The sequence below is a fragment of the Theobroma umbraticum genome, unplaced genomic scaffold (assembly GCF_002168275.2).
Source record: "Theobroma umbraticum cultivar Fairchild unplaced genomic scaffold, ASM216827v3 scaffold_30.0, whole genome shotgun sequence".
Classification (NCBI taxonomy): Eukaryota; Viridiplantae; Streptophyta; class Magnoliopsida; order Malvales; family Malvaceae; genus Theobroma; species Theobroma umbraticum.
The window spans coordinates 9,152,612-9,165,363 of NW_018397254.1; the positions used below are offsets into that span (position 1 = coordinate 9,152,612).

Sequence of the window (12,752 nt, forward strand, 5' to 3'; positions counted from 1 at the left end):
TTTTTCTCTCTTCCTCTTTTGACCTTCTTGTTCTGTGCTTTATTGCTTTTTCATGTTCAAAGTACAAATTCATAATATTACAGCATAAAAAGAAAATTAATTTTATTTTATAAATTTAAGTCCTTGAACTTATGAATTGTACAACCTGAGCAATTAACATTTATTAAATAAAATAAATAGCATTGTTCTATCCCATGTTATACACGGCTAATTACAAGGAAAAATCATTAAATTTTGGGCATATTCACTTGAAAAAGTCAAGATGCTATGATTTCAACTGTCAACTTTAGAGGAGATAACTAATTTGGATATTTCATCATATTTCATTAAAAATTATTGATTGTACAAGACAGTGATGTCTTTAGTTTATGCCACTAACATCTTCTTCTCTTTCATTTCCTTTTTCATTCCCCTTCCTTGTCAAAGCTTAAAGCACATTCTTTGTTTCTTTCTCCGTTAACTCGAAACGAGGTTAAGTTGTTTTAGAGGGGAAAAAAAAAAGGCGTTTATTTGATTGATTGATGTGGAATGTGGACGCAAGAGCAGTATTATGTACTTGCTACTCAATACTTTATGTATATCTTTAGCCTTTTTTTTTTATGACCCTAAAAATTACTTTTTATATTATTTTAAAAAAATTATTTTTTATTAAATTTAATTAAATTTATATATTTTTATTTTGAGTTAAATAAATTTATATCATTAATAATTAATTAATTTTTATTAATTAAAATGTTAAAATTGAGTAAATGGTTAATTCAATCAAATCGTTATGCCATAACCGATAATCGAATGAATCAAAATTTTTAAAAAAATCAACTGAAATTAAGGACAGATTCGAATTGATCGAAGATCAAACTTATTCACCTAGTTCGATTATGAACCAAAATAACTAAATTTTTATCACTTTTGTCTTTTATAAATTACAACATTAAAATTTATAAATTTCATCTATGATTATAAAATATACAAAAAAATTTAAACATAAATAAATTAATACAAATCAACATAAAAAATAATTACACGTACGTAAAATCATAACATATATATGATATATTATATTAATTTTGATTTTTCCATTAGTTCAATTTGACAATTTTCCTATCAAAAACCAACCAAATAAATTGTTATAATCAAAATTGTTGGATCAAAGAATTGAATAAATCAATCAAATCGAGCTGTTTTACTCGAATTACATTTGGATTGGTCAAGTAATTTGGTTTGGCCTATCTTTACTCACCCTTACAAAATGTCACTTGTCATTTATATCAATATGATACTGATGTAAAGCTAATGTGAAAAATAAAAAATTTCACATGATCATATCATCATGTCACTTTAACTTGTAATATCATCATTCATTATAATACATTAGTATATCACATTAACAATAAGTGACGTAAAATGACAATTGATATTTTAATTAAGTCAATCATTAATTATAATAACTTATGTAATTCAAAATAAATGTACAAAAACTTAATTAAACATGATAAAAAATAAATAATTTATTTAAATATTTTAAAAAAGATTTTAAGTTGTTATATATTTGAAAATTTCTACAATTTTAGTATACATAATACGCATTCTAATCTAGGCCTGGACAGTAATCGGGCCTAGTTTTCTTAAATCCACTGACTAGTCCCAACACATATGGTCCAGCCCCATGTCAAAATGAACCAATACTTTGAGCCCAAGCAAGTAGCGCTGCATATTTGGCTACTAATTTATTTGTGTTTATTTTATTTTATAGTGTATACATAACGGGAAAGCACTGTTATTCAAACTGCATATATTTACACATAAATTACTATCTTATAATTATATGAACCATAACCACAATTGATATCTTAGTTTTTTTTTTTTGGCTACTTTTGTTATTTTATTTTCTCAATCCTAATTTCAATTTTATAATCTTAAAACTGCACCCAATTAGTGAATATCACTTGTAATAAACAAATTTTATTTGTATATTTATTATTGAGGGGAAAAATGGGCCAACAATTAAGTCATTTGCCTTTACATTTATATTTCATTTTGATTGATATATATATACATAAATGAATAAAAAAGAAAAATAAAAAATCATAAACAAACATAAAAGTAAAAAAAGTGAAATTGTCAATAAAATAAAAGCTAAGTTATTCAATAACCAATATTCATCGGAAGAAAGAAAAGACTTGAGATGCCAATCACAAATAGCAAAACACAAAACAGATTAGATACTCCGAAACACAAATAGCAAAACAGATAAAGAAAATATAAACTAGATGGAGGGGTGTTTTCACAATATGAAATCTAATTAGTCAAGATTTTGCATAACTTTGACCTAAGGGTTGGCCTCAAAATTGGTAAACATTTCCATATTGAAAGAGAAAAATAGATAAACATTTCATATCGATATGAGACGTTACAAGCATTAGCGTGTCCAAATCATACTATGAACGCCCTTTCTTTGACATAGAACAAAAAAAACATTAAAAAATGAAAATTGAACAAACACATAAGATTTTGATTTCAGAGCTCATTTCCCAAAAGATATCTTTCCCCCAAGGCAGAGGTGGAGCCTCCTTAAGGGATGGCCCTCTAAAATTTTTAAGATTTCTTATATATTATATAAATTTTTAAAATTTTTTAATAGTACCATCAGAATAATTTTTTACTTAATAATTAACATAAATAAAAAAATAACAAAATGATTCCGTATGCTTGACTCAATTTTAATTTTTTTTTACAATTTATATTATTATTATTATTATTTGTTTTTTAAATTTATATTTTATTTACTTATATATTTTAAATCTCCATAGATTTTCTTTCACAAATTTTTATGAACTATCAATCATATTTTTTTTATTATATCATATATGGGTTCTATCTTCTACTTGTTATGTTTTTCTTTTTTCTGTTATATAAATTTTATTTTTTATAATTTTAATATTTAAAAATTAATAAATTATTATGTAATTCTCATATATAAGTTATAGTGTTACACTGTCACTTAGAATTTCATCAATGTATTATTTTTTATTTAGAATAACTAATACGTTCTAACATGTATGTCACAAACTTTAAGCAACAAGTTTAATTTTACATAATAATATTGGATCTGTTAAATTTTTATAAGACCTCACATAACTTATAGTAATTATACCATTACTAATTCTTTATTTTACAATGCTATGTTGAACTCTAATAAATCAATTTTTTTCATTGTATACTTGATTATATACCTTTGATACCATAGCTTCATTATCACGATGCATTTGCTAAATTAATACTTGCAATGGCTATATGAGGATTTATTGCCTATAAAAATCTTGATAAACTCCCTTTGAAGGGTTAGAAACTCTAGGAATGCTTGTATCTATTCTCTCATCAATGGAAGTTATATTTGTCATGCTCTCTTAATTCCATTTTCTCTTATTCTTTAATCTTCTTTATTGGTTGTGAGCTGAACACCCTTAGTTGCACAAGTGTGATCCGTTCCTAACAAGCGAGAGGGTTGAGACTAACTTAGCCACCTAAGGGACCTTTAAGGGGTGTGGTTAAAGCTACACGGTGTGTTGGAACAAAAGCCCATGACATTAACATGTAGATGATATGGAGGGTTAAAATGTGATGTTGTCATGTTATTATGTTATATTATCATGTACTATTATATATTTATATACCACATCAACATTATGTGACATAAAATGATAAGTGATAATTTAATTAATGACAGTTAGTTAAATGTTAATAATAAAAACTTATTTGATTTAAAATGAAAATATAAATACTATATTGAATGTAATAAAAAAATAAAAATTTATTCAAATTTTTTAAAATAATTTAAGAGTTTTTTTAAGCATTATTCCATGACATTAAAACATTTAACAATTTCAACATAAAACCCATTTTATTATTTTATTGTATAACATTGGGCCAATTAATATGCCTAAACAAGTTCGGTCCAATAACCACTTTATTTTTAATCCATATTGAGTAATCAGGCCTACATTGAGACTTCCGGTGTCAAGGCCCAAATAAAATCCCCCAGTTTAAAACCCAAGAACCATCCGCTTCTTATATACGGCATCATTTTATTAGCCCTAATTTCTTTCTGTCTTATCATCTCTGTTTCGCACACTGAGCTGCCTTTGGTGCTTTTGAGCAGCAGCTAAAGCTGATAAAAAAAATGAAGGTACGAGCCACAAACAAGAAAATAAATAGATAAATAAAAGGAAGGAAAACCCTAATTTGAGAGGCAAATCTCTCATTCCGTGTGATTTAATTTTAATTCATTTTTGTGCAGTTTAATATCGCGAATCCTACCACGGGTTGCCAGAAGAAGCTAGAGATTGATGACGATCAGAAGCTGTAAGTTCCAATTTTGTTTTCAATTTTTTTTTGTTTTATTTCTGTTTGGTTGCTGAGAAAGTCGTTAAAAAAAGCAGCAATGAGAATTCTGAAGATCGAACCGTTGATTAGAGATGACACAGGATCTAAGATTTATCTTGAGTTTGTAAAATTTGCTTTAAAATCCTGATGTAAGTAAAGAAATTGATGTTCTTTAAATGTGACAGTCGGACATTTTTTGACAAGAGGATCTCCCAGGAGGTTGTCGGAGATGCTTTGGGCGAGGTATGCGATCTATTTGCATCTAAATCTCTTTTTTGAAGTAATGGTTGATCTATTCAACTTAGTAGAGTTTCTGTTGTTTTGACAGGAATTTAAGGGCTTCGTTTTCAAGATCATGGGAGGTTGCGACAAGCAAGGATTTCCAATGAAGCAGGGTGTTCTAACTCCTGGTCGTGTTCGTCTCTTGCTTCATAGAGGTGAGTTGTCTGATTCTAAAATAGATATTTTCAGTAGTGCAGTTTCTGTGATTTGTGGGATATGGAATTAGTGAATATTAAGAAACGGAACAGGGTGTTTTCTAATTTCTTTTTGTCATCAAGGCATCGGTCTTGGTGGTAATTCTATGTTTAGGCTAATTCTGCTTGCATCGCTTAATGTTTATGCATGCTTTACCATTGTTGCCTTTGTTGGTTGGTGTACCATTGCTCCACTAAGCTTTTACGGGTTAGAACAGCTGTTTCCAAGCCTTCATGTCTTCTTATGCAAAACTGGGAGCTAATTCAGTTATATTGCTTCAACAGGTACCCCATGCTTCCGTGGATACGGAAGACGTAATGGAGAGCGCAGAAGGAAGTCTGTTCGCGGATGCATTGTTAGTCAAGACCTGTCTGTTCTGAACTTGGTTATAGTGAAGAAGGGTGAGAATGATCTGCCCGGGCTAACTGACACTGAGAAACCAAGGATGAGAGGTCCAAAGAGAGCATCCAAGATTAGAAAGCTCTTTAACCTTTCCAAGGAGGATGATGTCCGGAAGTATGTCAACACTTACAGGAGGACTTTCACAACAAAATCTGGTAAAGTTGCTTTCTTTTCTTTCATTTTCTTTTGTAATAAAGATGGCCACAAGATTTTAGGAGACTAGGTGGATGTGTTATGTTCCCATAGCTACTTAGGCATTCTCCACTTAATTGGGTACTGTCAAATTGTCTCTTTAATGTATGAATTTATCTTCTAGATCATAGCACAGTGCGTAATGTGCACGCTATTAGGTTGAAATTCTGTGTCTGCTTTCTCTCTATTTTCTCCTGACCGACTTTAATCTATGTGAATGTGCCCAACTATAATTCGAGGCCTCTAGCTTCTAGCATTGTTAAAATGTGATTTTGTGCTTTTCATCTGCATGCCCTTCGCCCATCCCATTGTCAACCCTCCTAACAGAGTTAAAAAAGGGGTTTGCGTTTTCAATTTTTCATGAATGGAGCATGCAGGAAGTAGGGTGTTGGAGATTGGATCGGGGTTGGAATGAGAGAGGCTTGGTGAGAGTGGTGATTCTCTGTTGAAACTATTACTTTACTTACTGAGAATAACTCATGTTGTTTGCAGGCAAGAAGGTGAGTAAAGCTCCGAAAATCCAGAGGCTGGTAACTCCATTGACACTCCAGAGGAAGCGTGCTAGAATTGCAGATAAGGAGAAAAGAATTGCCAAGGCCAAGGCAGAAGCAGCTGAGTACCAGAAACTGCTTGCCTTGAGATTGAAGGAGCAGCGGGAGCGCCGTAGTGAGAGTTTAGCAAAGAGGAGGTCCAAGCTCTCTGCTGCTTCTAAGCCATCAGTTGTGGCTTAGATTGCTTTTGGAGTTTTGATGGGCAATGCGTGTTGTCAGTAGTCAGGTTTTGTAGTGTTATATGCAGCTATCATTTGGCGTAGTATTCAAATTTTGTTCTGTTATTTTGAATACTGAGAGTTGGTTTAGATTTTTGTGAATGTTTTGAGTTTGACATTCAATCTACTTTGTTATTGCACGGGGTCTTGTGAATGTGCTCTTTTGACCTGGCAAATGAGTTTAATCGCATTTAAATGATTATACTGCTGACTGAAGCCTTGTTCGTAACTTCTTATTCTGCTCTCAAAGTCAGCTCCATCAGCTATTTTTGGTTTGATTAAATTGTAAGCATGTGGCCCAAATCATGATATTCGTAGCCATCCAATGGAGAGTGGATCACTTTGGACTACGAGTTCTCCCTCGTTTCCCCGTTGGCAGTTGAGGTGAAGGCTTATGGAACCCTTTCTACCCAAAAGCAATGCAGTGAGGCAGTCAGAGCTCCGAAGCAAGCATACTTTATGCAAATTGAATTTGTTTTTTCATTTGTTTTCATTCATCCAAAGAAAGCATGTACTCAGTGTTTCCAAAAAGAAGCAAGAAAACGATACAAAAGCAAAAGAGGTTGCATGATAAAGCAACACACAGAATGAGCCTTGGCTCCAAGGAGCCCGCTAATAGGGTTATAGATAACATTTTGAACCATGGTCGAGCTTCTACTTTCAATGTTATCCGCTATTCACTACATCTAAAAGGGCGTCGAAGTAAACCCAGTAGTCCTCTCCTATTTTCTGTTATTATTCTCCTTTCAATACAAATAAATGCATGCAGTCCCAGCAATCTTGAGACAAACATTTTCAGAGATTCCCCTTTCCAAAGAATATTGTCCCACCGCAACTCTGAATCCTAATCCCCAACTCATCTTTTTATCCAAGACTTTTGAGTTTGGAAAACAAGGATAAATGATTTCCTAATCCCTCCACTCTCAAAATTGCTAAAGAGTAATCAAGCTGGTCACAGTAACTCTCGAAATCTAGGCTATGAAGTATAAACTCTAATCATAGGAGAAAATGATAACCTCTTTGCTTATCATTTAGCAAGCATCCTAGCATAGACCAGCCCTGCAGTCATTGCAGCTCCAAATAAAGCATGCAATCTCACGCAATAATATTTTGCCATGAAGATCTTCCCTTTGTCCTGTAAGAAAAAATTCGTATTAGAAAAGAAAAGGATAATAATCTTCTCTCTCAGTGTCATGGTCCACATGGTTATAAATCATATGACAAATGGCGCAACTAGTTAGAGGAAAAAGGATCTTTCAATCACTTTTCTCATTTGCATCTTTGGGGTTTATCTCTGTTACCAACATTGAGGTTAACAGGCAAGTTTACTACTCACCTTGTGGTTCTCTTCGACATGGCTAACAACCAGTTTCCCTATGGGTAAGGTCAGGGCACCAAAAACCTGATAAAACCAAACACAGACACAGCAGTTGGGATAAGCATACATAGGAACTACTATTTGAGCATAAATCAGATGAAATGCATTTTGACTACCAATTTAACTTTTACTCACAACGCAAGTCAGTGGAAGAGCTCTGCAAAAACCAAGAGCAAATAAAAGAGCATAGAGTGTCAAGATTGCCCCTTTCACAACTACTGAAGCTCTCTCAGTGCCCATCCTGACCTGCAATATAAAAAGAAAAAACAAAATTTTTCTCCCTCTGTAACACAGAAACCTCTTTGACTATTGAGCATGCATACCAAAGGTGACATTTTGCCAACGGCCATATCTTCTTCAATCTGAAATATAAAACACCCATGTTATTAATAGAAAGCCTGTGATGAGAATGCAGATTTTATAACAAATTGAAAGATCAAGAAGACAATATTAACCTGATGAAAATGACTACAAAACAGAATAAGGGTTGTTGTGACGCCTACAAGGAGTGATGCAGAAAGAGCTGTGCGAGTTAAGGGGAGGAATATTATCTCACTGCCAAAATTGCCCAAAATTAATGTATTGAAGGGAAAAAAAATGAAATATAGAAATGTTCCATTCTTTTTGAGTAAACAACCTTGTGCTGCCCAGCAACAAGTAGAAAGCAGAAGTAGCAAATGGGCCGAAAGCTGCAAAGCACAAGGGCTCTCCCAATCCTTGGTAACTTAACCGAAATGGTGGGCACTGCAATGGATCCAATGTTAAACAGATATCAGAACCTCGTTAAAGTTATGGTAGCTGGATAGAAGTGATCATTTAACAAACATTTGTCACTTATGTCGATAAATGAAAAGTCAGGCCTGCTACACGCAGCATGCATGCCCCTTAAATGAGAAAAATTGTTGGAAATTGGCTTGAAGAAGTTCTTCCCATTATGCCAACTAGATCCCCTCTACCTGATATATATAACCACAAGTGATTGCGCAAGCCAGTAATAACAATGAACGCACATTTCCGGCATCTGCAGATACCCAAGTCAGCCCCATGAAGCCAAGGGCAAGTGACAAGTAGGCAGCAATAAATGGCCCTGAACGGCTTTCCAAGCACACATACAAAGCAGTTTTTTCATCAGAGCACAGGAAAAACTAGCAAACAAACAAAAGAAGAAACATATATTGGCAATAGGCAAAGAATCAAGTTTACCTGCCAACCAAATTTACTACTGACTCCTTTTTGTTCTTATCTGCTCCTATATCAAAATCGTAGACATCATTGCTGCGCATGGAAAAAATTTGAAAATTTTAACAGCCTTGCTGAGAATCCAGTGTTAACTATTCACCACTGCCATAACTCACCTTAAATTGATCCAAGTAATAATCAGAACTGAAGAAGCCAAGAGCATAAGATAACGTCTAACAGAAAATAGGCCTGTTTGCAAATAAGCCACTGCACCACCTACCTACTCAAAAGTATTAACAGGGGTAATGCACAAATAAAGAGTAGTACATTAAGATTGACAGAAGCACATTTGTGAATTATCAAACATTTATATCGCAACAGCAGTTAAAGAGCACAAACCAAGAATTTACAACTTTGTGTGTGGTAGAGACATACAAGGTGAAACAGCAACATGACCTTTTTGATCAAGCTGATGCACGATATTGGCTAATGCTTAAGTGTAACTTCTGTTTGAGACTGGATTAAAACTAAGGTGTCAAGTGCATTCTCCCAATATTAAGGCTGTCTGTCAAGTTGATTGTGTTACTTTGTGCGTGTTGTTATGCTGTCCACTATTAGTTCTCCTTGTATTTTGAATCAGTATATGATCATTTAACCAAGCAGGTCAAAATTATTATCAACCTAGTAATTAGTATACCAGATAAAAGAAAAGCTGGAAATGAAAACTCAGGACCTTTCAAGCAAATATTTTGAAGTGAAGCTATCTATACTGGGAAGTTATTTACCAAAATAAATGTGTTGACCATTCTTCCTTCAATCTGTTACAGTTTTAGAGTAAACAATCCATACTTTCTGCCTACATGACATGCAGCTATACTTACATTATTTGTACAATAATGCCTAATTGCTTTACACATGAGCAAGCATAAACAGTACAAAATTATTGTATGTTACAAGTATGTAAACTAATTATTAGATGGATAAACAATTGTTTTTTTGCTCAATGGATAAACCGTTGTTAACAGCAGAGTGAGTGTCTACTAGCTTAAACTTCTTGGTTTAAGTACTATGTTATCATGTCTAATTGTCTATCAAGATTCTCATAATGGACTCTTCCAAGGCTGTCTCCACAGGATAGAATTGATTCACAATCTAAAAATAGCAAGTTGCTAATGAGAGCAAACTAGTTCTTTATGATAGAACTTCCATGTGCCTAAGAAACTTACAGTTAGAGGAACCAAAGCAACAGAATAAATTGGCAATTTAATTGCCCTCCATATCAAGGTTGCTTTAGAAACATCTTTCTCCTCTTGACAGGAGCTGTCAGAAATGTCTGCTGTACACTTGGGAAATATATGTTGCTGTCGGGTTGGGCACCTGATTTTTAATCCTCTAATTTGAAAAAAGTTTTGATCATTAGAACAGAAATGCAATGATCCTCCGAAAGCTGTTGGCAAGCGACCTCCTTCACAAGACCTGAGGAATATACAATTCAAGTAAAGTAGAGACATAGGCCAAGAAATCTGTCTCTCTCTCTCTCTCTTCTTCCATCCCAGGAAAAAGTGAAGTGGGGATGTAGAGCAACAAGGATCATGGAGTGATAGATATTAACAAAATTATGCATCTTTCGCAAACGCTATGCTAGCTATCAGATTGAAGCGAATTCTATGTTGTCAGCAATTGCAATGCAGTTCCTCGAAAATTCAAGGATTTGAGATATTTTATCACACGGTATAAGAGGTAAAGTCTGAAGGAGCTTTTGCAAGTATACAGCGTAAGAGATAGGACCATTGTCATAGGGAATCCATAAAAGATATATAGGAAATCAAAATCTATTGACTCAGACAGTTTAAAGCAGGCAAAAATTAAACAATCCACAAAAAATTTGTGTTGCAAACTCTTCGTTTGAGGCGAGTATATCAGCAAGAAATTTGAACGATATTGTGCATTCTAAGTGAAAGAAGTACTAATTTGACAAACTTTTTCTGCTTTCTATGATGTAAAGCTTTGGTTTTCTTCAGAATTGAAACTGTAGACTTACACTAGCACAATAAACAAAGTTCAATTCACTCCAAAGTAAGTCCAACCACACAACAAACAAATAACAGTTTACATCTTCTTAAGAACCGCAATAGAGAGAATGAAACTCACCTCGGAAGGTAACACTGCTTTGCGAAGTTTTCATGGTGTACCCCTACACCAGACCCTGGGCACGAGGAGCTAAGCGTTGCAGCCAATGGCTTCAACATGTTGCACTGTTGCCTATAGGCTATAGCTGATCACCAAGAACATTGGAAATTAACAGGAGAACACAGGAAGAGTAAGAAAAAGAAGAAACATACCTTGTAATCTTACAGCAGTAAAATGTGTCATTGGTTTTCTCCCTCATGGATGTTTGAAGACTAGATAAGCTGCCCCCGTAAGCTCAAACGTTTTTAGTGTCGTTTGTCTGGATACGGTTGGAAGGATCAACTGAAAACCGACAGAATCTCCACTACCAAATCCTATCCATCCATAAAATATTTCCTGGTTCAATTTCAGCCATGTAAGCTCATGGTTTTGGCCCAATGGGCCTTTTAAGTCTGGGTTAGAGTTTTGACTTCCATCTTTCTGTGCTTTTCTTTCTCCACTTGTCAATATATTATCGGGAGTGTAGGTAGTCTTGAGCCTTCGCTTGTCCGGCTACACTAGTCGGCCCCGTTTAGCATTGCTCTTATTTTATTAGTATTTCATTTTTCTGCCTTCGCAGGCTAAACCAGAAAGCGGGCTACGTCTGATTTCCTTTTCCTTCCACGTCGTGACCTACAAGTGGTTCATGTCAAGAAAACAGTATCCTCAACGGCACTGCTGTTTCCTTTTGTATACTTAATGACAGTATTTAAATTAATCATATAATTAAAAAACTATGTATCACCGTGGAACATTCTTATATAATTGCATAAATCATTAAGAAAAGAAGAGGTGTGCTCGCGTTCTGGCTGACTGAATCTTTTGACTGATTAATATGCATATGCCTGCCTTCATTCAGGTATTTGAACGAGAGAGACTGAATGGGCATTATGGTGTCACTGCCTTTGTCTTCGGGAACACATTTTCTGCTCTGCCATTCTTGGCTCTAATATCACTAATTCCAGGCACAATTGCTTATTTTCTTCCTGGATTTCACAAAGGATTTGAAAACTTCTTCGTTGGAGTCACATTATTTGCTTGCATGATGTTGGTTGAGAGCCTAATGATGATTGTTGCAAGTATAGTGCCCAATTTTCAGATGGGCATCATAGCTGGTGCTGGAATACAAGGCTTGATGGTTTTGGTCGAAGGATTCTTCCGTTTACCGACTGATCTTCCCAAGCCAATGTTGAAATATCTCCTACACCACACTTCTTTCCACAAGTATGCTTACCAGGGATTGCTCAAGAATGAATTCGAAGGCTTGACATTTCCTAATTTTCAAGCTGGAGGGCCACCCAGCTTAACAGAGGAAGAAATTCTGAAGAAGACATGGAATGTAAAAATGGCGTACTCAAAGTCGGTTGATCCTGCTATCTTGTTAGCAGTGGTTGTTCTCTATCAATTTTTGTTCTTGATCATCAACAAAATTGAAGGTTAAACCAATGACTGCAAAATTGAAGTCAGCGACCCGCAAGGAAAGAGTGCAGGTCGTGGTAAATCCATTTGCTACACCTCAGTAGAACAAGCAATACTAAGTGTAGATGTCACGGTTCCAGGGTTCACACCAATCCAGGTAGACTAACAAGCGCCTGTCTAAGCAGGTCAGAGAGCCTAACAGGCTGGATAGCAAGTCCAGCTCACATATCGAGAGCGTAATTCTTGAATTTGTTAATGTATATTAAGTTTAGAGGTAAATTTATTAAAATAGATTAAAATTTGAATTTAATTTAAATATTAATTTTTTTTATTTTATAATTTAATTTTATTTAATAAGGAGATCATTAATATATAAATATCTCA

At 34.2% G+C, this 12,752-nt stretch overlaps 2 protein-coding genes and 1 pseudogene across 4 annotated transcripts; 2 read left to right on the forward strand and 1 right to left on the reverse strand.

The window, feature by feature from the left end:
• Positions 1-4,074: 4,074 nt before the first annotated feature.
• On the forward strand, positions 4,075-6,363 carry LOC110428967 (small ribosomal subunit protein eS6-like). Its single transcript, XM_021444890.2, has 6 exons — positions 4,075-4,186; positions 4,298-4,362; positions 4,569-4,626; positions 4,712-4,820; positions 5,145-5,417; positions 5,947-6,363. The coding sequence occupies exons 1-6, from the start codon at positions 4,181-4,183 to the stop codon at positions 6,183-6,185; spliced, it is 750 nt and encodes a 249-aa protein (XP_021300565.1). The 5' UTR covers positions 4,075-4,180; the 3' UTR covers positions 6,186-6,363.
• A 232-nt stretch (positions 6,364-6,595) lies between these two features.
• Positions 6,596-11,247, reverse strand: ABC4 (UbiA prenyltransferase family protein). Of its 3 annotated transcripts, none has more exons than XM_021444874.2 (12): positions 11,123-11,247; positions 10,932-11,055; positions 10,007-10,256; positions 8,957-9,060; positions 8,805-8,876; positions 8,558-8,696; positions 8,239-8,345; positions 8,057-8,156; positions 7,925-7,963; positions 7,737-7,847; positions 7,560-7,625; positions 6,596-7,358 (listed from the first exon to the last, which is right to left on the reverse strand). In XM_021444874.2, exons 1-12 carry the CDS (start codon positions 11,151-11,153, stop codon positions 7,251-7,253), a joined length of 1,251 nt encoding a protein of 416 aa, XP_021300549.1. In that variant the 5' UTR covers positions 11,154-11,247; the 3' UTR covers positions 6,596-7,250. The 3 variants fall into 3 exon arrangements, with proteins under 3 accessions (XP_021300549.1, XP_021300556.1, XP_021300542.1); XM_021444881.2 differs by having other exon boundaries at positions 8,612-8,696; positions 11,136-11,223; XM_021444867.2 differs by having other exon boundaries at positions 11,136-11,223.
• Positions 11,248-11,790: 543 nt separating this feature from the next.
• Positions 11,791-12,390, forward strand: LOC149527749 (ABC transporter G family member 1 pseudogene; annotated as a pseudogene).
• The last annotated feature ends 362 nt before the right edge of the window (positions 12,391-12,752 follow it).